The 26,018-nt window shown below is 56.4% G+C and overlaps 1 protein-coding gene across 9 annotated transcripts in view; it reads left to right on the plus strand.

Moving 5' to 3' along the window:
* The window catches only part of ARHGEF10L (Rho guanine nucleotide exchange factor 10 like), a 133,143-nt gene that overhangs the window by 40,741 nt on the left and 66,384 nt on the right, over positions 1 to 26,018 (plus strand). For 4 of the 9 annotated variants that reach the window (XM_016128278.2, XM_016128273.2, XM_016128277.2 and 1 more), the window contains exons 5-9: positions 9,846 to 9,937; positions 11,512 to 11,595; positions 15,579 to 15,748; positions 20,381 to 20,497; positions 23,280 to 23,388. In XM_016128278.2, coding sequence (XP_015983764.2) covers positions 9,846 to 9,937; positions 11,512 to 11,595; positions 15,579 to 15,748; positions 20,381 to 20,497; positions 23,280 to 23,388 — 572 coding nt within the window. Of the gene's footprint in view, positions 1 to 9,845; positions 9,938 to 11,511; positions 11,596 to 15,578; positions 15,749 to 20,380; positions 20,498 to 23,279; positions 23,389 to 24,064; positions 25,323 to 26,018 lie in introns of those variants that run through there. The other 5 variants (XM_016128279.2, XM_016128280.2, XM_016128282.2 and 2 more) reach the window with 2 other exon arrangements.

Below are 26,018 nucleotides of genomic sequence, written 5' to 3' on the forward strand. Positions count from 1 at the left end.
GAGACCTCACTCCTATCAAGGCTCTGTGGGAAGGAGGCAGGGCCAGTCCCAATCCTCACGTGCCAGCTGGTGAGCTACCCAGGCAGGGGGTGTGGTGGGCAAAGTCAGGGCCGGGGTCTGGGTCTTCGAGGGCCTGGGAGCTTGGGCTCTGAGCTATAGAGCTGGCTTTAAGTCTTGCTCTTCTACTTTCTAGCTGTGTGTCACTGGGCAAGTGGCTTCCTGTCCCAAGCCTTACTTTCTTAATTAGTAAAACGGGGGTAATAAATCTCCTTTCTTGCGGGACGCTGTGAGGCGTACGTAAGTTAACATTCATTCACTGCTTCGTCTAACCGGCATGTGCCGGCTGCTCCAAAAATATTAGATGTCGTTACCCTGGGTCCTGGTTTAGATTTGGTTTTAGAGGAAGTTGTTTGGGCTCTGTACCCTGGAGTCAGACCTGGCTTTGATCCAGCTCTCACCCTACCCCACCTCTAGGAGTCTGCCCAGGGATCACACCTGCCAGGTAGGTGGTTACAAGGACAGTTTAGGCCAACTGGCAGTTCAGGTCCAGGGGTTTGGGGTCTGTCTCTGGCTTTGAGGCCTGAGGACGTCCCTGTCCCTTCGCCTGCTTGGCTGCATTGCCCAGAGGAGGCAGCCAGGCTGCTGCTATGGCGTAAACAGATCTGGCGGCGTTGCTGGGTGTGCGTCATGCTGAGGTCTACGGGTGATTTTAGGGTTGGGCTCCCCTGCTCAACAGTCCCAAGGAGCAAGGATGGCCAGGACCTCGTCTGTCCTGCCGCTGGGTAAAGCAGGCTTCAAAGTGCTCAGCTAACCTACGACACTTTCCTATTCTTCTATAAGACACATCAATTACCAGATAGTAGTAATGAAGTAGCAGCAAGTAATAACAGTCATAATAATGATCGTGTTTACTATGTACTGGGCACCGAGCTAAACACCAAGTCCCCTTTACTCCTCCCGCCTCTAGGAAGTAGGCGCTGGCATTCCCCACGCCACAAACGGGGAAACTGAAGCTCGGCGAAGTTAGGTGGCCAAGGTCGCATGTAGATAGTATGTGTTCAGGCAGAACAGAGACTGGACCCAGAGCCTCTCCACCTGGAGGCCAGGTATTTGACCACTACACTGTCCTCCAGGGATGTGCTGGGGACTCCAGGTCCAAGCGCAGGGCCTCAGCCTTTGGCTCATGGTGAGGAGATCGGCTGGCTCCATATGAATGATCCAATTATTTGTGTGTTTATTGGGAGTAAGAACTTTGCCTGCTCATAGATGCTGGCTGGGCTTTGGGAGAGCAGTTTCTAAGCAGTCTGTGGGATGTTCCATGGACCCCGACTGGGGAGCCAAGCAGAATGGGCTCGGTGCTGCTTGTGTGTGATTCTGGGGGAGGCCCCCCACCCCTCTCGCCCTGCACTGAGGTCTTGTAATGGTAGAGGAGTGAGGAGGTGTCTCCTCACCTGCAGGCCAGCTCCATGGGGATAGTGGTTCTTTTATCTTGGGGGGGGGATTCTGGGGGAGAAGGGTCTTTTGCTTGCTGCTGTATCCTCATCCTCGTGGCTTAGCATGGCGCCAGGCCCCAGGTGAATGCTAAAAACATCCCTGTTGAATGAATGATGGTACCGATGGATAGAAGGATGAGTGGGTGAGGTCTGAAAGGTGACTTTCAGTGTCTCCATGAAAATGAGCAGAGCACAAATAGTATGGAAATGGAACCTCTGAACCTGGGTTCTGATTCTGGCAGCTGTTAGAAGCTAGGACAGGGGCCAGGAGGAAGGGAGGCTCGGAGCAGTCGAGTACCCGAGTCGCCTGCTCCTGCTGATGCTGATGGTGTTGGCTGCCATTTACTGAGTGCTTCCTGTACCTTATCCCATCTCCTGGGCACCATAGCCCTAAGAGACAGAGGCTGTCGACTATGCCCACTTTGCAGACAAGGAACTGAGGCTTAGGGAGTTGGAGTGATGTACCCAACACCTTGTAGGGCCAGTAAATGGCAGGCCTAGTGCTCGGCCTGTCATATCCACGGCAATCCATTGGAGCCCGCAGGGTTGGCCTTGCCTGGTGGATTTTGCAGCCTGTGTACTCACGACAAGCCTGAGCTCTCGCTGGGGGAGTTGTGGCTGAAAGAGCAGCCCTGAGCGCCCCCTGTTCTCTGGCTTCCTGTGTTTTTCTGGAAGCAGGCTGCACCTCTCACCCCTCGGTGCACCGGATGTGGACTCCAGCCCCCTGTAGAGTTGTTTGCTTTTTCTGCCCAGTTTGCTGCCATACCAGAGGGCCCCCTGCAGCCTCAGCATTTCCTGTCGGGTCAGTCCTTGGCCCCTGGCCCAGCTACAGAGACTCACAGTGGCTCCCCGGGGGTACCTGTCCTCCCACTTCCTGGGCTGATCCAGACGAGATGGACTCTGCTGCTCATGGCCTGGACCCTGAGGGGAGCAGCTGGGCAGCTGGGTTCCTGGAAGGGCCAAGGAGACCATCTTCCCTCATAAGAGGGAGGCCAGAGGGTCAATCAGAGCGAGATTGACAGATGTCTCGCTGTCGGCTTTGGAGATGGAGGAGGGGACCGTGAGCCAAGGAATACAGCCTGCTTCCAGAGACTGGAAAAAGACAAGGGAATAGATTCTGCCCTAGAGCCCCCAGAAGGAGCACGGCACGCCGGTGCCTCGCTTTTAGCCTACCGAAACCCATTTTGAACGTCTGACCTCCACACCTGTAAGATAATAAATCTGTGTTGTTTTAAGTTGCTAAGCTTGTGGTAATCAGTCACAGCAGCAACAGGAGACTAACATGACAGCTGGGAAAGAGGGAATTATTATGGGGCCCATGGTGCAGACAGAGAGGGGCAGTCAGAGAGGTGCAGTCACTGGTCCAAGGGGCTGAGCCAGCAGGTGGTAGCACCTGGGCTCGGAGTCCAAGGGCAGGGCCTCTGCTCTTCATCCTCAGACGTCCCTCCCCACCCAGGACGGTGCTGAGACCGGGTCTGGCCCGCATTCTGCCCTTCACCTCTGTCCATCCTCCCATCTTATCCTTCTTTCCTGAGCAGACATTCTGTGCAGGGTTATTTGCACGCGCCCAGGTGTATGTATGGGCTTTGGATCCAGATAATACAGGCCTCTGCGTAATCGGCTCTTGGTATTCACCAGACCCTGTTCTAAGAGCCTTGTTTGCCTTAGCCCCTTACTCCTCCCCGGTGGGCGCTCTCACGGCCCCATGTTACAGATGTGGAAACTGGCGCAGAGGGCCCGTCGTCAGCCTGAGGCCACGGAGCTGAGATGCGGCAGAGCCAGGGCTGGGCCCAGCTGGCTTCCGCAACCAGGGTTTTAACACTCTGCCCTGCCATCTCCCACAGAGGTCTGGTTTGGATCCCGTCTGTCCTACACATCAGCCCCGTGACCTTGGACCATTCATTGCCTTATCTGCTACTGTCTGTTTCCCCTCTGTCAGGTGGAATAATAGACCCACCTGAAGGAGCCTTTGGGAGGATGAAATGAGATGTCGGGACAGATGCTCAGCCAGTGACCTCCTGTCTATCACCGTCCCCAAAGGACGAGGGTCTGTCTAGGGCAGGCTCCAGGCCACAAGGGACTCGCGCTAGATGATGCATTGCTCACCATTCCCTCAGATGTGTTTTCTTTGTTTCCTTTTTCTCAGTAATAGTTACACGTGCTTATTGTAGCAAAAGTGGAAAGTACAGAAGCCGATAGACTCAAAGCAAGTTTCGATTCCACCACCGTGCGTTTCCGTCCAGTCGCTTTGCTATGCATGTATGCAAGTATACGTCGATTTATTTATAGACCTGTAGTTTTTTCACACGTGCCGTTTCACGGCTCACTTTGTGACCTAATCACATATCGGGAACATGTTCCCGTGAGAATCTGTGTTGTTTTTCAAAACCCCACATGGTTCTTGATAAGTTATTGCCTAGCTGGGAGTTCAGTGCCTGTCCACGGTCTAACTGTGCAGCTCCAGGCCCTCGAGATGTCGGGGAGGGAAGCGTGTGCCCCAATGAAACAGAAGGCGTGGGGGCCAGGCTCACGTGGGGAGAGAGTTCCCCCGGGGCCTTGGCGCTCAACCCCCATTGAGGCCTGTGTTATAGATAGCGGGGGAGGGGCCCCTTTCCAGGTTTACCCTGGGGGCTTCTCACCGCTGTACTCAGTAAGTGGATGTGACTGTGTGTGGGGTGGCACAGGACAAACAGACTGGGTCCTGGAACCGTCCGTACGTGAGGGATGGTGGGGCCGCAGCATGGAGGGTGAATGCTCACAGGGACCTTGTAGCTGGAGGGAGGGTGGGGGCAGGAGGGGGAAGGGCATAAGGCACCGGGACGATTTACCGTGTGCCAGACGCCGAGCTCGGTGTTTTACGTGCCTTCTTTGTTTACTCCTCATCAGAACCCTGAGAGGGAAGCATCGGCGCCCCATTTCGCAGATATGGAAACCAAGGCACAGAGAGGTGCTAAGTGCTTTGGCCGTGTCCTCTCATTGAATCCTCATAGTAGAAAGTAGACTCGATTATTCACTGCATTCTACAGCAGCCCCCGGACGTTGGGTGACTGCCCCGGCGCGCAGAGCCGAGTGGCAGAGCCACTGTTTCATCCAGGTGCATTTGATCTGGAGTGTTCACATCTTCCCACTTGAAGCCCGTGAGCCCCGGTTCCCAGCCCTGGCTGCACGTCGGAGCCAGCGGGAGCTTTAGAAACACCGCTGCCTGGGCCCCCGCCAGCCAGCAGGTCAGAATCTCTGGGGTAGGGGCCCGGGCCTGAATCTGATAGGAGCTTCCGGGTAACTGCAACAGGCACCTGCTGTGAGTCATCCGACCAGATGGTCTTTCGGGTCCTTCTGGCTTTAACGGGCTATGGGAACTAGAAAGTCTTGGCCAGGGCCGAAAAGAAATCTAGCAGCACGCTTAATCTGCCTTAAGGTTTTTGCCGTCTTTCGTGTCTCTTGGATTTAGGGAGGGTGGGAATGGCGGTGATGGGGGTGATGCTCTGAGTAGGGCCATCCTGGGCGAGCCTTGCCGTCGTGGTCCTCTGCGCACTGCAGATCGGGTCTTACTCAAGGCCTTATAGGGCAGATGTTCTTCTGGTCCTCTCTATTCACCAAAGGTGGCATTCTTTCCCCTTTCATTTTAGCCATAACTTGTCCTAGAAAAGGCCCGTGGAAATGCCGTGTGTGTGTGTGTGTGTGTGTGTGTGTGTTGGTGGTGGTGGTGGTGGGGCAGCCAGGAATCCTCAGACTGTTCTAGGTTTGGGGGTCCTCCCCCTGACCACTTGCACTGTGTAGGCTCTGGGAAGGGACCCTGTGGAATTTGCTGTCATTGAGATTCAGTGAGGACCTGGGGCCTGTACTGGCCCCAGCAGAGGCCGGGGCATTGCCATTCTCTGCAGTGGGGCTTCTCATCTTTAAACTAGGGCGGGGAAGGCATTGGTCATCACTGAGTGTCCACCGTGTACCAGGGCTGATGGAACGGGGCGACCAGGACAGAGCTGTCACAGGGCACTCACTCCCCTCTAATCCTGGGCTTGTTCCTGGGAAGAGAGAAGGTGGGCACAGAAGGTGCTTTGAGCGTCACGGTGGCCTTCTTGGTACTTGACCAAAGTCTGGCCAATGAACACTGTCACCGGGGGCCGGGGAGAGGTCCTTTTGTCTGTCCCCTGCCTCCCTTTTTCGTCGAGCTTCTCATGCTCTTTTCTTCTCCATGGACGGGGCTTCTTTCCTTTGCTTCTGCTGGCAGTGGCCTCACCCTGTAAGTCTGGTGTCATTTGAGTCGCTGGCCTTTCTCTCATGTGCAAGCTGAGAGGCCTTGGAAGTGCAGGAAGCTCAGAAAAGGGTGAGCTGATTGGCCTCTTACTGCTTTTTACGGCTCTTTTACGATCTGTAATCTTCAGAGAGAACCCGGAAGGAGTGTTTGCTCACGGGGAGAATTAGACTTCCCAGCCAGGCAGCAGCTGGGAGAGGCTACCCCTGGGTGGATGCAGGGTGGGAGAGTGGCCTTGGCAGGAACAGGAAAAGAGGGAGGAGGCACCCAGCCTCATTCCCGGTGATGCCCGCCTCTTCCCTTGCCTGGGAAGCCCTCTCCTCGGAATCTGCCTGGAGGTTTGGAGGATCCAAGTCCAGAGGGCAGCAGAGCTATTGTCAAGAGCAAGACTTTGCAGACAAATGGTAGTTCTGTTAGTCGCTGGCCAGGTAACCTGGGACAAAGTACTTGCCTGTTCTGAACCTCACTTTCCTCATGTGTGAAAAGGTTATAATAAGACACACATTTGTCCTCAAGCATTTAACACAGCCTGGGCACAGTAGACACGAGCAAAGTGTAGGGCTGGGGTGGGTGGTGGTCTCCGGCCAAGCCTAGGAAGACCTGTTCACCCCACAGGCACCGCCTCTTCCCTCTCTTGGGGTTCCCAGTCTCTCTGCTTGCCTCAGCTATGGAACCAATGGGGGAGAGGCATGAAGATGACTTCTCTGTGCCATGTGACCCCTCCCCAGCCTGGGAAGCCAGGACCAGTACCTGGGCTAGCTGCTCATTGGACTAGCTTCTCCAATAGTGCAGGTGGCTTAGATCTGTGTTATCCTGTATGTTGGCCACTAGCCACATGTGGCTATTTAGAATTAAATTACTTAAGAATTAAGTTGACTGTGTTTTGGCAATGTGCAACCAAGAGGCTCATATTTTCAGCCCCACTCTGGCTTAGGACTATGTCATAAAGAGGAGTCCCCAACCCCCAGGCCATGGACCAGTCTGTGGCCTGTTAGGAACCGGGCTGCCTAGCAGGAAGTGAGCGGTAGGCGAGCGAGCAAAGCTTCATCTGTATTTGCAGCCGCTCCCCAGCGCTAGCATCACTGCCTCTGCTCCACCTCAGATCATCAGGCCTTAGATTTTCATAGGGGCACCACTGGTCCCTGGTGCCAAGAAGGTTGGGGACCGCTGTCATAAAATATTTCCAGATCCCTTCCAAAGCTGTCTGACTTTACTCAAAAATAGCTCCCACCTCTCCCTCCTCCATGTCACCTTTAGAGTTTACCTAGGGCCTTCTCGGGTGGTCCCTGTTCTCTGGTTGAACTGCACTGCAGCCTGGGATATTACGATTCATGTCCAGTATTTTCGTCATAGCATCTTTGCCATAGACATTTTTGCCACAAATGTTTTGCTGCATAACTAATTGACCATAAGGCAATTTTGGCATAAAAGAGATGCAATCATGACACATAAAAGAAGGGCATTCAAAATGAAGCACAAGATTAAAAAGACAATTGTGAAATACAAAACATTTGAATATATTTAAAACGTATGTATGCTCATGGCAGTACTGTGCAAATCACTGATTTTATTTCGTGGATTGTACCCAAACACTTGTCTTTGTTCTATGGAAAGTATGGGTTCACAGCAAACCAAACTTATTTTATCTTTTTTTATGGCAGTATTGCCTTATGGCCAATTAGTAATGTGTGAAACGTTTGTGGCAAAATGTTCACGGCAAAAAGTACCTAGAAGCATTACAATTTCTCTTGGTCGAAGACTTGAACTTGTGTTTCTGACTATGCTGAGAGCACTCTCTTTCTTTTGAAAAAAATGATGGCCAAGTAGTCTAGCGAGGTTCAGCGACCTTACGTGCAAGTTCCCTGCTCCCAAGAAGTCTGGTTGAAAGACCACAGACTTTGCAGGCACACAGTGGATCCCAGCTCCCTCTGATGCACTGAGCGACGCTGCGTGAGTAATTAGGTCTCTGTGAGCCTGTTTCCCCATCTGTAGCACAAGGACGGCAATGCCTACCTCAGAAGCCCTCTTGTGAAATGAAATATGCAAATACAGGCAAAGCAGAGCCAGCAGCACCCTCTAGGTGTGTTGTAATGGTCACCAGTTGTCACGGTGAATGCATCAAAGCAAACTTTCAACCAAGCTGCCAAACTGCCACGTAGACTCTGGCTGGATCAGTTTGGCTCTGTCTGAGCGTTTCCGAGCAGCTGGATTCAGCACCTTCCGGGTGTCTCTGGGCTGAGAAGGTAGTAGTGTAGGGAAGCCGAGCTGGCAGGGATTGGGGTTCAGGTGGCTGGCTCCCTTTAGCCCAGCACCCCCTGCTGGTACAGACCAGCCTTGTCCCCTCTTGGCCTTTACTTGCCATTGGTGGAAAGCCTCACCCCAGGACTGAAATGTGTCCTTCACCCCAGGGCGACACCGCTGACTTCTGGCAGTAAAATCTGAGCTGAGATTAGCTTCTCCCAATAGGTGACTTAGACCTGCATTGTCCCGTGTGGTGGCCACTAGCCATATGTAGCTACTTAAAATAAAATGACTTAAAATGAAATAAAATGAAAAATTAAGTTCCTTAGTCACACTAGTTCCACCAGCCATGTTCCAGATGGATACAATAGCCACCTGCGGCTCACGGCGCAGCACAGACGTAGGACGTTTCCATTATCACAGCCGGCCGGCCTCTGATGCCTGAGACGCAGTTGTAAGACGCCAGCTTTGGGGCCGGGTGAGCTGGCTTCGTGCTCTGGCCCTGCCCCCCACGGGCAGCACGGTCTTGGGCAGGTTCCTCTGCCCGCTGCCCGCAGAGCTGGGGGGCCGAAGGCGTTCCGCACCTCGTTCTCTTTCCTCCCTTCCCCCTGCACTGTGGTCTTCATCTCCCCCTCCTCGGTCTCTGCTAAGGGCTTGGGTACCAGGGAGTTCAAGTCCCTCACGGCAGTGGCGGCTGCTGTCTTGGACAATTGAAGGCCTCCACCCTCTCGGTTGGCAGATGGGCCCCACGCCCTGTCCTTCTGAGCAAGAGCTTTAAAGAAATAAAACACTTTCACTTTGGAATAATTTCCGATTAACAGAAAAGTTGAAATGGAAGCACACGGAGCTCCACAGACCCCTCTCCCTTGTCTTCCGTGGTGACATCTTGTATGACCGTGGATGGAACATTTGTCCGCACTGAGAAACCAGCATGGATACACTGCAGTTCACCAAACTCGAGACTTTGCCCGCATTTCACCTGTTTTTCTGCTCATGTCCCCTTTCTATTCCAGGACCCCATGTTACAGTTAGTTGTCATTTAGGCTGCTCTGGTCTGCGACAGCTTCTCAGCCTTCCCTCGGTTTGCGTGGTCTTGATGGGGCTGAGAAGTCGCGGGCAGGTATTTTGTAGAAAGCACCCCCAGCCCAGTCTGGGTCTGTCTGGCGTTTTTCTCATGATTGGACTTGGGTTACGGGTTTGCGGTAAGGATCGTGCGGAGGCAGGAGCCCTTCCGGTCACATCGCGTCAGGGGTACATGACGTCCACGTGGCTGCGGACGGTCACATGATCACTTGGTTCAGATGGGGTCTGCTGTTTCCCCGCCGTTTCTCTTTGTATCTCTGCTCCTGGGAAGCGAGTCTGTAAGTCCCTGTCGCCCTCGGTGCGTGGGGATTAAGCCCTGTCTCACGTGCGGGTCTTGTGAACCTTCGCAAGCCCTTGGTTGGTCCCCCGGGCCTGGCCTCCACGCTGCGTGTGGGAGGACGGGGAGATGGAGGTCGCTGCGGGGCCCGCGCTGGAGGTGAGGCCGGCGCCCTGCCTGCGGAGCACTTGGTCCTGATCACTGTGCCTCATCTGAGTTTTATGCTTTTAAAGTAGCAGGTCGCCCTATGGCGCCTTCTAAAGATGGGGAAACTGCGAGGGGAAGGGGCTTGTCAACCTCCGGAGCCCTCCCGACTGATGGCCTTGGGGGAGAGAGGCTCCTGCTCTCAGCCCGCCCCTGCCCATCCCGTTCTCTGCCCCTGCTGTCCCGGCGAGGGGCTGCCGGATGCTTCCAGGAGCCATCTCTCTCTGTCCCTCGTGTTGCCCCCAGCACCATCCCCATCCCTGCTGGCTCACTGGCACTGTTCCTTGGCCCACAGGGTGCCGGCCGTGGTGAGCAACGGAGATGCCGTGGACACAGCTTTCTCTGGGGTCCGGCGCTCCAGCTGGAAGCGGAAGAGCTCCCGTCGCAGTAAGTGCCCTGCTCCCCAGGTCTTTGCCCCTGGAGGCCTGGAGGCTGGGGCCGGGACAACCTCAGAATCCTCCTCTCTAGACCGGGAGAGCTTGTGTGGGCTCTTGCGAGCCGAGGGGTTGTCCTTCCCCGGTGTGCTGCCGTGGGCCAGGTGGCAGCTCCGAGGGGGACCGGCCGCTGCCCACGCTCTGGAGCTAACCCCCTTTGCTTCCTGACGAGAGCCACGGTCCAAGAGGGGACCACACATCCGTCTGTGTGTCGGGTCCTTAGATCCTTCCGGAGCTGGGTGTCGCGTGCACCCTGGTGACCAAGACGAGGTCCCTCTGGGAGCAGAGCCGGTCACACAGGCAGGCAGTTATCACACAGGTGCCAGGATAGGGAGAGCCAGGGAGCAGGGGTCAGGGGACGAGTGTCCAGGCAGAGAGGCCGCTTGTGCAGGAGCCCATGGTCGAGGGGGATGCCTGGTCCCAGGGAGCAGCGAGCCTCGGTGTGACAGAGGGCAGCATCTGAGGGGCGCACGGCGCGAAGCTCCCGTCTCCCCGGCCTCCTGGGCCTCGGGGGCCGCACTCTCCCAAAGGCAACGGAGCCAGGGGCGGCGAGTGATGTGGCCACGTTTGTGTTTTAGTCCAGTCACTGTGGAGTGAGGCTAAGAGACATGAGACGTGGGGGGCCGTGGGGGGCGGGCTTGAGCCCCGTGAGGAGGCTGTCCAGAGAGGGAGGCTGATGGCGGTAGGTCAGAGGCAGAATCTGTGGGGGGAGGAAGCAGGGATCCAGCACGAGGCTCCAGCCAGGCTCCGGGGGGCCCTGGGACAGCAGGAATCGGCACAGCTAGGACGGTGGGGACTTCAGAGTCCATCTGGTCCCACGTCTTCCCTGAAGGGCCGTGGGGTGAGGACAGGCTCCCATCGGGGATGGGGATTGGTTTCCGAAACTCTAGCTCTGCAGGGGCCCCCGCAGAGGGCACAGAGCGTGCACACAATTTTGCACGGGCAGGGTGCGTGCTCTGCCCTGCGCGTAGCCTGCCCAGCAGAATGTTTGGAGAAAGATGTGCTCATTCGTTGAATTTTCACCAACCAGGACCCTGCTGGCTGAGTTTGGGGGGGGGGGGCTCTCCTTAACCCCACTCTCCAAATCCACCCTCCTTCCCCCTCATTCCTGTATTTTTACTAGGGCTGGTTTGCCCTCATTGCCTCTGGGTAGGAAGTGGCTACTTTTGGGGTAGTGGGGGGGGGGGTGGCCTGGGGACGGAAGATGCTCCTACACCCCAGGGTGCGGGTGCTGCGTCTGCTCTGTGCTCCCCACAGGTGCCCTGAGCAGCTGCATAGTCAGCCAGATGCGTAGACCTGTGGGTGCCAGGGAGGCAGATGGGCGTCTGCCCTGGTCACTGGGAGGGCCCCTTGCAGGGGCTGGGGGCAGGGAGTGTCCTCTGCAGGTGGCGGCGGCGGGGGCTCCCCGGGGCCCTGGCTGCGTGATGCTGGCCGAGGGAGCTGCCAGCTGGTGCAGCCCTGATGTCAGCCTGGCAGCTGGGCCGCCACAGCCTCATTCGTGCTCTCCTCCCCCTCCTTCACTCCCAGTCGACCGGTTCACTTTCCCCGCCCTGGAAGAAGATGTGATTTATGACGACGTCCCCTGTGAGAACCTGGATGCACTTCAGCCTGGTATGGCCTCTCCTGTTTCCCCTCTGCTTCTCGGGAGCGGGGGAGGGAGGATGGGGGAAGGGAAGGATTGGGGGGGAGTGGGAGGAGCAGAGACGTGGAGGGTCTTCTTCCATTTCCTTCCCTCCCGGTCCAGCCCATCGCCCCTCCTTCCTGCTTTTAGAACCGGGCTGCAGTCATCTGGGAGAGTCCAGATGGCGGAGGGCAGGGCCAGGCTGGGGTGGGGGCAGGGCTAGGGCTTGAGGGCTGGGGATTCTCTGGTTTAGGGGCCCTGGGCAAGTCACTTCACCTCTCTAAGTCTCAATTCCTCCCTCAGAAAAATGGAGTGATAGTCTGGGCTTCTCAGGGCTGTTGGAGAAAGTGACAGCTCATTAAAGCTGGGTGGTGAGGCAGAGAATCCTGGGGAAAGCCTGCGCCCCAACTGGCAAGGTGGGGAGGTGGTGGCTGTAGAGGGGAACAGGGTGGTGGGGGGGCAAGTCCTGCTGGAGCTGAGCCTGACATGCGGAGAGAAGTTTTAAAAGCAAGCCTCTATTGGGAGAGTGCTCCTGGGCGAGATTCTCTGGTCCAGGGAGGAGAGGGGCCAGAGAAGTAGCGCCCTGGGGCAGGAGGGCGTAGTTTTTATGGGATTATGTGGGGTTAGGGTATAGAATGGGAAATGTTAATTGAATGATAGTTGAGCATCGGGATTAGGGTGGTGGGTGGTGGAGCCAGGGCTTTAGGGTGGGCCCTTATCAGTCGGGTGTTCTGACTTCCATGTCCTGCTGGAAGGTCTGAGGGATTCCGATATCAAGCTGGGAAGTCTCTAGGCAGGCATCTGGCTGGCCCTTCCCCGTGACCTAACAGGGAGGAGGAAGGGTATTTATCATCGATCCATCTTTGCTTGAACACTTGTGACTCTCCTGTTTGGCTCCTGTCTGCTCTGAGACTTTGATTTGGTGTATGTTATGATTTGGGATGTATCACATCCTCATTCTACAGACAAGGAAACTGTAGAGGCAGGGCTGGGATTTGAACCTGGGTCATTGTGACTCCAAGTGCAATGCTCTGTCTCCTACCCCAGGAGAACTGGGGCAGCATCTTATGACACGATGAAACACATTTGCTGCCACTGTTCAAGCAACCTCGTGAGGTCGGCAAGGCCGGGCTAATGGCCCTAGTTGACAGTCGCATCAGAGAGGTTAAGCCACCAGCCCTAGGTCACACAGCCAGGATTTTGCGGACATCTGCCTGACTCTGCTTTTCCTGCTACACTGTTCTGCCTGCTTTCAGGGGCTCCCCGTGTGCAGGAAACACAGCCCCTGCTTTCGAGGCGCTTCTATCCAGTCTCATAGGGGCAGCTGTCGCCATCCTTGGGCTGTGCACAGTCCCATGGGAGAGAGACACAGACAGCATGACAGGGCCCAAGGGCCCGCAGAGCCACACTCCTGTCCAGAAAGAGGGACAAACGGGCCAACGGCGGGGGCATCCGTTTTAGCAAACCCAGGACGTCTTGGAACATCCCCGCTTATAGCTTGTTTGAATCCAGGGGGCGGGGGAGGGCGTGCTGTGTGGGGAGACAGTGAGGTCTTGTAGGAAGGTCCCAGACCCGAGAGATCTGGGTGGCCGAAGGCCACTGTTTTACCTTGTTGGGCTGTTTTCCCACCTGAATCAAATCAAGCAGCTAGTTACTTGGTCCCAGTCTGCGCTGAGCACTATTGCGTCCCCAGATCTTCCTGGCATCCTGCAGTTCACCGTGAGGCAGTTAAGAGTAGGAGGCCTGGTAGTCAGAGAACCTGTGTTTGTATCCCAGCTCTGAGCCTGCAGATTGAGGACCACACACCCAGGACCCCCCATCTGCAGGGCTGTGGGAGGATTGAGTGAGACAAGGCTGTGGCCGGCCCTTAGTAGGTACACTGCTCAGGGACCCTGGTTGTTAGTATTATACCTGCCAGGGCCCAGCGCTGAGCTGTGGGGACCGATGTGGGCCCAGAGGGCACTCGGAGAGGGGACAGCAGCCGAGGTGCAGGCCACACGCGCCAGTGGACACTCAGCCCTGGGTTCAAATCCCGGCTCTGCCGTTGATTAAGGCACAGGGCTCCGTGCCTTTCTGCTTTGGCTTCTTCGTGTACAACTGGAATGTCGTCCTGACCTCACAGGAGTTTGGGGAGGTCACACTAGAGAACCTGTGCTTAATCTCTCTAGGCCTCAGTCGATGCATCTTTAACATGAGGGCAGTAAAGCTGCATCCTCGGGTTGTCGTGAGGAGGCCAGGAGATGGCCGACATGCGGCACTGAACGGGCGGTGGTACGTGCTTTGGAAAAGGGGCCACGATCTTGAGCACTTGTGAAGCCCGCGGCCCCCTGAAGCGGAGGGCAGCGACCTGGACCGCTATGAGGCCCCCGGAGGCTGAGGGTTTGGTACAGGCCCAGGAGTCTGCCTCCGCTGGAGAGAGGATTTCTGAATGAGCCCAGGGTGGTCATCAGGATGGCGGGGCCTGGGCCCGAGGCACTGTGGCGAGCTGGTGGAGCCGGCCCGGGAGTCTGCAGCCTGGCCTTGGGCGACCCACATCTCTTCTCCAGGCCCCTGTTTTCTCACCTGTCTAATAGGAAGGGGTGATCATTTGCACCCTGCTGACCCCCCCGGAAGTCAGTCGAGATGCCACCGTGGTTCTTTCTCAGGGGCAGCCCCAAGAACGAGGCTCGGCCCCTTTGCTCTACTACTCCACTGCAATAGTAGAGCCATCAGCCCAGCCTGGTAAAGGTCACAGTGTGGTCACCAGCTGCTCCACTCCCTGGAGACATTAGTCACTATTATCTTTTACTTATAAATAACCTCAGGCTCTCTCCTGATCCTGGGACCCAGGCCTCCACCTAAGCCTTTGTTAGTTTGTTTTGTTCTTTGGCTGACAATCTCCTAGACCCCCTACCACCAGCTTTCCTGTGGGGTGCAGGTGGGGGCTGGAGGTCAGTGTGAGCCCACCCAGAGGCCGGAGACCACACGAGTAAGGGTCGGCTGCTCTTTGAGCACCTGTCATGGGCCTGGCTCTTTACTAGAGCTCTTTGTATGTATTTCGTTTACTCCACCTCTCAGCTTATTATTATCCCTATTTTGCCGAGAAGTCTCCAAAAACCAAAGCTACCCATTTTTCAGCACACGTGCATTCTGAGCAGATTAAAACACCCTTCCCAATGCCACACTTCTTCTGTGTTGACAATAGCATTTTCACCTTCGGGCACTTTTTGGAGCCTGGCCTCACTTTTGTGAGGTCTGTGGCTCAGGTCTTCCCCAGGTAACAGACCAGGAAGTGAAGCCCCGAGGAGTGAAGCTGAAGCCCAAGGTCTCCCAGAGGTGGGGCTGGGCTGGACCCCCGCGTTCCAGTCCCAGGACAGTGGCTTTCCCACCTCAGCATGGAAGCAGCGTCTCACACCTGGCTTGGCAGGGACCCCAAGAGTGCCCTGGTGGCACCTGTCCCTAGTGGACTCTCAGTTCTTTGTCCCCAAGTTTCCAGTTCAAGGCATTTCCTGAGGGTCCTTGGAGGGAAAGGGAATGCACCTAGAGGCTGGGCCAGGTGCGCCCCCTACTGGACGGTTCTGAACCCACGCGGGAGACCAAAGGCCACTGTCTCTTCTACCCCACATGTGGAGGCCAGAGCTGAGGGCCGAGTCAGGGTTTGGTCCTGGGTCTTTTCTTTTCCACTGAAGAGTGCCTCGGAGGCCCAGGATGAGCACTCGGCTCCCGGAGCAGTGGTGCTGACCATGGGAGGAAATTATTGAGCCTGTCGTGTGCCTGACACGTTTCTTGTACTTTCCCGCCTTTTCTTGTGTCCTCCTCACTTGACTGGGTGGATGTCGTGTTGTCATCACCTGATTTATGGACAAGGAAGTGGAGGTGGAGCCCCATGTGCCTCCCTACCCACCCCCCCACCTGGCCCCCTGGGCTCAGAACTAGGGCCTGGTGGGCTTGGCTTCAGGGCCTCCGCTCACCAGCCCTGTCCTTGGGCCGGCAGATGCGGAGAGGAACCTGGCCTATGAGGCTGTGCACCGCGTCGGGGCGCCCAGGGAGGCGGAGGACCTAGGCTGGAGCTCCAGCGAGTTTGAGAGCTACAGCGAGGACTCAGGGGAGGAGGCCAAGCCGGAGGCAGAGCCCGCCAAGCACCGAGTGTCCTTCCAGCCCAAGGTGAGGAGGTGGGGGCGTCTCTCATCCCACCCAGGGCACCGACACCCCCTCAGAGAGCGGGGAAGGAGGGTGGCGAGGGCCAGGCCTGCGACTTGCGTCTATCTAAATGGTGATTCCCAGAAACATGTGGTGAGAGAGGAAATGGCCCAGGTATCTCGAAACCGGAGGTGACCTTCCGGCATTGCCGTTTGACCATGCAGGGCACCTATGTGGGATGGGCAAGGTTAATACCTGGCACAGGTGCTCCCCCCAGCCCACGCTACAGCTGATCCCGGCGTTGATCACGATGCTCGCGGGCTCAGATCTGGCTTCAGAATCCTCAACACAGGGCTCCAGGCGGCCCTAGCAGTTGATTAGAATTGGCACGCGGATCGAATCAGTTGGATCCTCCTGCCTTGCAAGAGCAGCCGAGAGCCACACAAGTCCCCTGCCCTGGGGACGTGAACAGGCCGGGGGAGCTGCTGTGGCTGCGGGGCTGCCTGGGAGGCTCCGAGGCCTTTCAAAGGGCCATCTACGCTCCGGTTTCTTTCGGTATTTCTGCCTGGAGCAGGGTTCATTCTGCTGATTTCAGGGTGGGAGCCGTGGAAGCTGAGAGGAAGATGGATTGTCTGGTTCCTCCCCTCCTGTGACAGCTCCACTCCTCCCACTTATTCTGTAGAAGCCACCAGAAGGCAGATTCTATCCATGCTGAGATTTGGGGTTTAAAGGAAACAGCTTCTCACAGGCAGGCCTTGCCCAACCGGAGGTGATTGACACGTACAGGCAGGTGGGCTTGACCCGTTGGCCAGTCTTGCCTGAAGGTGGGGCAGCGACAAGGCATGGGGGTCCCAGACCGGGCTGGGATTATAGTGGCCTCCGGGTCTTTCCTAGTGCCTCCTGGCACTTTCTGAGTTTAGGGGTACCCTGTGGGAGAGGGGCGCTGGCCAAAGTGGCCCCCACACCTAAGAGTTTTCAGACTTTCCTCAGAGCAGCAAGGGCTCCCTAAGGAGCCTGGGGGCTGAGCAGGTCTCTGCTGAACCCTAGTCTTCTCCTGGCTGGACCTCCATGGGCTGAGCCATGCAAAGTGACCTCGATGTCATGCTAGTAAAAACGTTATCTCTCGCACCTACTGTGCACCCAGTCCATACCTTAGGGTATGGGCCAGGGTGTATGGGAACAGGAAGACAGGAGCAGACTCGGGGAATCTGTGTGGTCTGGGAGGAGATACCCAATATGAAATAGTTTGTTAAAAATGAAGACAAAATGCCTGTCTGTAAACACGACTGACGGCCGTCTGCTTGACGGGTGGGACTTGATGGGGCTAGTCAGAGGCGGCTGCCAAGAGAGGTAAGCTGGGAGCCGAGACACAGAAGCCAGAGGGGACAGAAATGTGTCCCAGGCTGGAGAAGTGGCCCAGGCGAAAGCCCAGGAACGGGCCCGTCCTGCTTCTGGCCTCAGAAGGAGCAGCGTGCACTGCTTTAGGGGAGAAAGGGGGCTTCGGTTATGAAGCCGCCGCGTCCCCTGGGCGGCCTCCTGATGGGAGGGCAGGACGGGTGCATCTCGGCTCTGCTCTGGGCAGTGCGAGCAGAGGGGCCGGCGGCCTGGGCCAGCCCCTGTTCTCAGCCTCCGGCTGTCTCTCCTGAGCCCCCACTGCCCTTTCCTGGCCCCTGCTTTCTTGTTGGGGCCTGGGTGGGTACCGTAGGCACCTACCGCTCAGAGGACAGGGACATGGAGACGCAGAATTTGGCCTCTTTAGTGCTGGTCCTCAGATTTGCACGGGCATCAGGGTCACGTGGTCGCTGGTTGAAATTGCAGATGTGAGGGCCTCACTCCCCTCAGGGACTCTGGTTCAGGGTTGGGGTGCCGCATGGCAATCTGCTCTTTAACCAGTGCTGTGCCCCCAAGGGATGCCAAGGGCCCACAGAGCACTCTGCGGATTCGGGTCCTGGCTGCAGGGGCGGGGTCTCCGGCTGTTGCCATGAGCTCACACCCCTCACTCCCTGGGGCTGGCGCTCTGGGCTCTTCCGCAGCAGACCGTGTGGCACAGTCTATGGAATTTCTAACCACAGGGACTTTTTCTCTGGCCACGGGTCAAGGCCCGCCTGCTCTCTGCACAGTAGGCTCCCAGGAAGACAGGGGACTGTGGAGGGGTCCTTCCTCTGGCACTCACATCCGCCTGGGAACCCTGCTGAACCCTGCCCGTGGCGCTCTGCCCTCCTGAGCTGCTTGGGATGCGCCTGCTTTTATGCGAGGTGCTGCAGAGGCTGGATGTCTTGGGGCTCCTGCTGCTTGGCTGTGTGTCGTGTAGCTGTGGGGCACTGGGCAGCAGAGGTCTGGGCAAGTGTTTTGTCCTGTCCTTGGAGTCTGGCGGGGGCCTGGCATCCCACCCAGCTGCAAAAGGACTAGTGTAACTCCTTCAGAAATCCTGAGAAGCCAGCCCTCAGGGGGAGGATTTTTGCCAAAGTGACAAAGGAGTCTGCAGAGAGACCGCCCTGGAAGCAGCTGACGCAGGTGTAAGCAGGTGCCTGGGCCTGTTATATTACAAGTACCTGCTGGTTGCCACCTCTGGTCTGTGGGAGTTAATTTTTTTTTCCGGTTGTGGGATGAGCTACATTGAACTTTTCCGCCTTTTGATTGTGACCTCTTCATAATCAAGGTCATCATGATCCCGCTCGTCAGGGGTCAGAGTAGAAATTCCAGCTCTGACCTCAGCCTTGTTCACACAGGCCTGCTCTGATCTGGCCAGTTCTGCAGGTGACTTCCGATCTGGTTCTTCTGACCCTTAGAGAGGTGGAGGGCATCAGATGGCCTGGGGGCCTTATGATTTTATTGTATCAATCTTATTTACAGATAAGACAGGACTCAGTACAAATTTTAAACTACTCATTTTTGGAAGAGACTGAGTAACTCGCAGAAGGATCCCAGTTCTACTACTTCTTTGCATAACAGTTGTGAACTTTTGCCTAGTATGGTATAGCTTACAAAGCAGTTTAATTTATTTTCCTAATACCATAGAGTGATTGGCATTATTGGCATTAAAAGTCTCATTTTATTGGTCAGAGAACCTACACGACTTAAGTTCAGGGAGGTTAGATGATGTAGGTAGGGTCCATCTGTCTGTCCGTACATCTGTCCATCTATCCATCCATCCATCCATCCATCCATCCATCCATCCATCCATCCATCCATCTATCCCAGCATCTATCCATCCATTCAATAGATGTTGAACACTTATTTGAATAAAACAGTATAATAATAGCTTCCATCTTTTGAGTACTTACTAAGTTCCGGGCTTTATGTGTATTGTTTATTTAATCTTCTCAAAAACTCTATGAAGTAGTTATTATTATGGCTAGTTTACCAGTGGGAAATCTGTAACTCAGAGAGGTGAAGAGATTTTTTCCAGCTAGAAAGCAGGGAATGGCGATGTGAATGGAGGCTTGCCCGCTTCCACAGCCATACTCACGATCCTTCTACTTGTCCACTTCTTAGAAGACACATCTCTCTAGGTCTCCTGTATACTTTTACCAAATATTACTATTGGTCATACATTTCATGCATTTAAATGTCCATCTGTTCACCTGTCCATCCATCTTTCCAGATAGTGTGTAAGCCAGTCACCCATCTTATCCTTCCACCCAGCTGCCCACCTACCCTCTCTCTCTCTCCTTCCCTCCACTCATCCCCCCCTCCTCCAGTGGGGTGCTAGAGCCAGCTTGTCCTAGCTCCCAAGAACTCAAGAATCAATTGTGTGCATCTCTTTCCAGCTCTACATTCAGTGATGTCAGGTTGGTAGCTTGAAATTGGCCAGATTGGAGCATTCGCACCATGGAAATGCTACGGAGCACGGCTCTTTTTGCTGGAAAAGGTCGTTAAATATTTACCAACACAGCGTTGTCTTCATGCACCCACCAGTCCATTCTTTTATTCATTCATCCATTTGTCCCTCCATCCATTTGCACCACTGTGTAGTCACCTAACTAAAATTATCCATTTGCTCACCCATAGATTTGTCTGTCCATCATCCATCCATCCATCCATCCATCCATCCATCCATCCATCCATCCACCTATCTGTCCATCCATCTGCCTGCCCATCTACCCTGTGTCTGTTTTCCATCAATCTGCCCAACCATTCCTCTATTCATTCTCCTATCTTCCTATGCATTGGCCTACTCCTGAATTTCTACCCTTGCCCACCCATTCCGCCCATCCATCCGCCTGCACTCCATCCGTTTTACAAAGCCTCCAAGAGCCTCCTGTGTCAGAAGCCCCTGGGATGGGGAGACGGCACAGACACAGTCCTCGTTCTCTGAGCATCGTTTCCCTTCCCCCAGCGGGAGGCCTGGGCTCTTCCCCTCCCACCTGTCCTCTCCAGCAGCAGGGTGTCCGCTCTCGAGACCCAGCCCTCAGCTTCCTGGGAGGTTGGAGGTTGGGGCTGGGTGCTGCTGGAGCCTATTCCGGGTAGGAGCCTGGCTCGACTGCTGCCTGGGCCCTGGTCATCCCCAGGTCCCAAATCCCGCCTGCTCCGAGTTGTCCATCTGCCACCTTATCTGAGTCTCCTTTTTCCTCTGTTGTCCGTGTTTTGTCTCTCGCTTGTCCTGCCTGCTCCTCTCACCTGCTCTCCTTCTGCCTGGCTGCTTGGGGGCTCCAGCTTTCTCCAGACCTGACTAGGCTAAAGGAGAGATACGCCAGGACTAAGAGAGACATCTTGGCTTTAAGAGTTGGGGGGAGAGACATGCAGGAGCTGAAGCACAAGTACGATTGTAAGGTATTGTTTGTCTGTCCCTCCCAAGTCCTGGGTCGGTGCCCCTGCCTTTCCTGCTGCTCCTGGGACCCGCGGAGGGTGGGCCTGCATCCGGGGGCTGCCCGCAACACCCGGAACCAGCTATGGCTCACATCCGTGCTGGAACTGGTTGACGCCTTAGCCAGCTTGTTTCTTTCCATGTTCTTGCCTCTCTTTCTCCCCACCCTTAAGTGACATCTTAACCATTTACAGGAATGCCTGGGTAGGTTTGCAAACTTTAGGGCCCTCAGAATCACCTGCAGATTCCCAGGCTCCACCACCAGAGATGTTGATAATGCAGGTCCCGACCAAGGCTCCGGACTCTGTATTTAATAACTATGGTGGGTGGGTTTGGGTTACACTTAGAAAAATTGTACGTTCCTCCCCCTTTGAGGTGTTCAGAGAGATCCAGGGAAAGGACGTCTGTAGCAGAAATCACAGATTGACTCAGACTTCTGGATAATGATGATGTCGACAGCAGTAGCTTCCGTTAATTTTGCACCTACTGTGTGCTATGGGCTTCGAAGGCCTGCAGGCCTGGGTTTGAATGCCCATCCCACCACTGCCTTGCTGTGTGATCCTGGACAGGCCCCTTGACCTCTCTGAACCTCGGTTTCCTTGCCTGTGAAATGGGGGCATTCACAGTACCAGCCCCCGGGGTGGATGTTAGGATTAGATGAGCTCGGGTCTGTGAGTTGCTCGGTGCTGCGCTTGGCACCAGCCGAGACCTCAGTGGATGGTGGCGTTATTATCTGTGCACCTGACCGTATTGTCCCCAGGGCACCCTCCCGTGCCTTACTGCTGGCACTTAGCGTTAGCGAGGCCAGTGAGGGAAATAACTGGCTGGCGGTCATGCCAGCGGGCAGCAGCTGGGGTTCAGACCGGCGCGCCCTCCTCCCATGGCACCGCCCTCTTCATCAGACCCCGAGGCCTCCGCGGGAGGAGGAGAGGAGCGCTTTACAGTTTCCAGGGCCCGGGTACAAGCACCGCTGAGAGCCCTGGGACCTGGCGTGGGGGCAGGTTGGACTTCTCAGGAAGCCGATGCCCAGAGAGGAGCAGGGAGCACAAGGCCGAGCTGCTTCCCCTGGCCCGGCCTCTGAACTATGAAGATGGGTGCGGGTTGCAAGTTAACTCAGGGACTTTTGGGATACTCACCTGTTCTTTTTTTTTTTTTTTTTGCCAGAAGGGCCATTTAGGGGTTCCCAGGACAGCCCTGCCAGGATAGGAACCGGGCTCCAGGACAGGGATTTCTCATTGCGGGAGGGGGTTGTGGCCCTTCCGAGAAGAGCATGAACATGTTTGTACAGTTTTTGGGGTCAACATCTGTCTCTCTTGTTAGTTCTCAAAGGTGTTTATGACCCTCCGCTTCCCCAAAACCAAGAATTACTGCTCTAGCATTTCCATTTACATGCGGGGAGGGGCTGGCGACGGCCCTTCCACCCTGTTGGTGGTTTCTAGAAAGCTGGCCTTGTTCCTGAAAAGCCGCCGCCCTGCCCCCCAGCCTCAGCGCCCACTGGGTTTTCTACGAGCCTTCCTGGCCCAAACCCCCAAGAAGTGCCGAGACGCTTATGCCAGGAACCCAGCGGGTGTTCGGAGGAAGGCGATAGTGAGAGCAGAGACCAGGGACCCCCCCCCCAGATAAGTGCTCCCCACCTTCAGTTAGAGGGCTTCAGGAAGGAGAGGGTTTTCCTAGAACCGCACTATTATGATAGCCATGTGGTTATTTAAATTTAAATTAATTAACGTTAATTATAGTCAAGAATTTTGAGTCGTCAGTTGCATCAGCCACTTTTCAGACATTCGATGGTAACATGTAGCCAGTGGCTGCTGTGCCGGACAGCACAGAGACAGAGCATTTCAGCCCTTCCAGAAACTTCTATCGGACAGTGCTGGCTGTGTGTGGGGGAAGATGCCGAAGCTGGGCTGGGAGGGGACCAAAGAATGAGTTAGGGGACAGCAGCTCTGTTTGCAGGCCCCGGGCTCCCCCAGCATCCGGGGTGCCTGCTTCCTCCCCACATCCTCCTGCACCCCACATTCCGCTCAGCTGGCTGTGCCTGTGCCCACAGGGCCCTCCCTTCCTGCCCGGGGAAGTTGCACCCCGCTGTGTGGCAACTTCAGCCTTCTCTCCTTCCCTGGGCAGTGGCTCAGTAAAAAACGTGGGTGTTTGGTGGGCAGGGGACGGGGTTTCCCGGGTTCAGCAGGTGGGATGGCGGGGTGCACTCACCTCCTTTTAGCTGCCCCTTAAGTAAACACCGACGTTTGTACGGCTGACGTTTCCGTCCAGCGTGCTTTCCCAGGGTCCAGGGTCCGTTTAGTTCTCACAGACCCCGGCGAGTCTCAGCGAGGAAGCTGAGGCTCCGTGAGGTTACGGCTTGGCCCGGGTCATGTTTCTGGGGAGCGGCGGAGCTGGGATTTGAACCCAGGCTAGGGTTTCAGGACTTGAGCCGTTCCCCTGTGTGACCCCTTCTCCTTAATCCGACGGGAGTAATATACCCATGTAATTTGTCCGAAAGGGAAAAAAAATCAAGTTAGGACAACCCCTTTCCCAAAGAGAGGGTTCCCCAAAGGATACCCCCTGGGGCATGAATGTCCCTTCTCCCCCCATCCCAGTGGCACTGCCCCCCACTGTCCCTCTAAGCCACTGCTGCCCCTCCCTGGGAGGGAGTGGGCCCCGGCCGGGAGGCCTTGGTGGGGCTGGTGGCCCTTGGTGGCAGGTGGTCCAGGGCCTGCCTCCGTTCCTCTGACGAGCCCCTCTGCCTTTGCCCAGATGACCCAGTTCATGAAGGCGGCCAAGAGCGGGACCAAGGACGGGCTGGAGAAGACAAGGATCGCCGTCCTGCGCAAAGTGTCCTTTTTACAAAGGAAAGATGTCCTCGGTGAGGCGCTGTGGCCGGACTGGGAGGGTCGGTGCTCGGCCCGGTCACGGTGGGGCAGGTGGGCGAGGTCACGTGGTGTCTGGGCTCCTCTGGTGGTGGAGCTTGGGGACTGAGCCCCGAGTGCCCGGGCAGGCAGTCAGTCCCAGCCTAGTTCCTACTTCTCGGAGGTGTGGCCTTCTCTCCCGGGGGAGGCGGGGCCTGTCCGTTCAGCGTCCCTGCCCTTGCCCTTTGTCATGGCCTCCTGCTGGCTCGCTTGGCCTCATCTTCGAGTGCCCTTGGCCCTTCCTTCCTTCGTCCATCCACGCATCTCTCCACCAGCCAGTATTTACTGAACGCCTGCTAAGAGCCATACCCCATGCTGGGTGCAGGAACAGCACGATGAACTGAACAGCACTTTCCTCTAGGGGCTCCCGGTGCAGTCGGGGAGACAGGCGTGCACGTGGGCAATGACAGTGAAGGTGTCAGGGACGTGGCGGGGTCCACAGTGAGCTCTGTTGGCAGGCCTCCAGAGGAAGTGAGCATAAAATATGGGCATGCACGGCAGGTCAGAGGAGGGCTGAGAGCAGGAGAAGGGGGCCCAGGTCAGTTGGCAGTGGGGCACAGGGAGGGGACCGGACACTTGGGGCGCAGGAGCGAGGACATGCAAAGGCCGGGATGGCGGGGGGGGGGGGCGGAGGGGAAGTGTGAGATGTCCAAGAAATGATTTTTGTGATCGTCTGTGTTTATCGAGTCTTTATTGCGTGCCAGGTACTCCTAAGAGCTTTATAGTTCCTCATTTAATCCTTATAAACACCAAATAGCTACGGAGGACTGTCCTGCTCTCATTCAGAGATGAGGGGATAAGCACAGAGATGTTCAGCGACTTGCCCGAGGACACACAGGCATGGGAAAGATGGAGGAGGCTTCTTCCTCTGGTGGGGGAGAGGGATTGGGAGGCGCCAGGTCAGCACGGGTGATGGAGCCGGGGAGAGCTTTGAGTTGTATGCTTCACCCTCTCTGTCTCCCGTTTCCTCATCTGGACAGCAGGCTAGTGAGGCTTCTGCGTGGGGGGCCGTGGTGAGGATGGCCGGGAACGGGAAGAGGCAGGCTTGGCTCTGGCTCCCGCACGCGGGCGTCATTCTCTGCGTTCGGGCGCTAAGGGGAAGTGCTTGGTGTGAGCAGCGCATCTCCCTGACCTGGCTTTAGATCCCAACTCCACGGCCTCCCGTCTGTGCGACTCTGCACAGTTCTTCCCCATCTGTGGAATGAGTCTAATCCCACCACGACATGCACTGGGTGGAGCTCTGGCTCCCCGACAAGAAAGGTGATGGGCCCAGGAGCTGTCCCAAACTTTGTGGAGTTGTTGTGGCGCGATCAATTCTAAGACCCACGGAGCCAATTGAGATGAATTATGAGCCTTTATTAGCCGGCCGGTAACTGACTCTCCACCACGCAGGGTCAGAGAATCAGCCCTGAGCTCCCAAAAGAGGCAGCTTATAAAGCCTAGAACCACATCGAACAAGCAAGCAGATTACAGAAGCAGAAGTTGGCTCACCTGAAAAATTTTTCACCCTTAGCAGAGTGGCCCAGGGAATGGGCAAGGTGGACAGGCCGGCTGGCTGGAGCTGATCCCGGTCACCCTCCCCACCCCCAGGCATGGCGGCCAGCGGGCTCTCCCCAGGCCCTCCCCACCCCGTCTGTTAGTCCAGAGCCTTTCCTAAAGTGACCCTCCCACCAGAGGCGTTATTAATAGCCGCGGCAGGGCTCGAGTCTCCGGCCAAGAATGTTGCCCAGTGGCGTGTGGGGGAAGAGGAAGCCGCGGGGCCCGCGGCTGGGGTGGGTGCGGAGTGATGCCCGGGGTACCATGTGGGCCAGGCAGGAGGGCCCTCACCACCCCCACCCCGACGCCGTCATCCGCTGCCCCTCCTCCTCCTCTTCGTCTGTCTCCTGCTCAGGTAAGGGCCCGCCTGGGCGTCCCTGCTCCCTCTGCTCCCTGGAGTCACCGCCACTTCTTTTCTCTTCCCAGCTTCCCCACGGCGCCCACTTCCTGCCGCCCACGGCCGCCGCCTTTGGGTTTCAGAGCCGTGAGCAGCCAGGGTCCCGTCTCCCTGTGCCCCTCTCTCTCTCTCGTGGGGGCCGGACCTCCAGGGTCGGACCCCTGCACTCTGCCTGGCTTCCCCTCTGCCTCTGTCTGGGCCTCTGTCCCCTCTGTCCTCTGTCTGAGACCCACCCCCGCTCATCCTGAGTTGCTCTGAGGACACCAGCTGAACTTTTCCCTCTTGGTTCTTCGCATTTTTTTTTTTTTTTTTGGAAGATGAAAACACAAAGCCAAACAGCCTGTTTTCTCGGGGCTTTCTTCCTCCTTTTAGGCATCCAGAAGAAAACTATTTTTAGTGCCCAGTGATGGGGACATGGGCGGCCTGGCCCTTGCCAGGCTGGAAGCGGGCGGGTCTGAGCAGGGACGGTGACTTCTGGTGGAGCGGGTTCTAAGAGCAGAGCCCTCACTGCATGCTGCTTTGTGTCCCCTCCCCCCCTCCCTTGCTCATGTTTATTTGCAGACAGACTATTCTCGCAGACTGTGGCTGCGGGTACAGTGACTGGGCTCTGGCCCCGTGTGGCCCCAGGAGCTGCTCGGCCCCCGGGACTCTGGG

The sequence above is a fragment of the Rousettus aegyptiacus genome, unplaced genomic scaffold, assembly GCF_014176215.1.
Source record: "Rousettus aegyptiacus isolate mRouAeg1 unplaced genomic scaffold, mRouAeg1.p scaffold_m13_p_1, whole genome shotgun sequence".
NCBI lineage: Eukaryota > Metazoa > Chordata > Mammalia > Chiroptera > Pteropodidae > Rousettus > Rousettus aegyptiacus.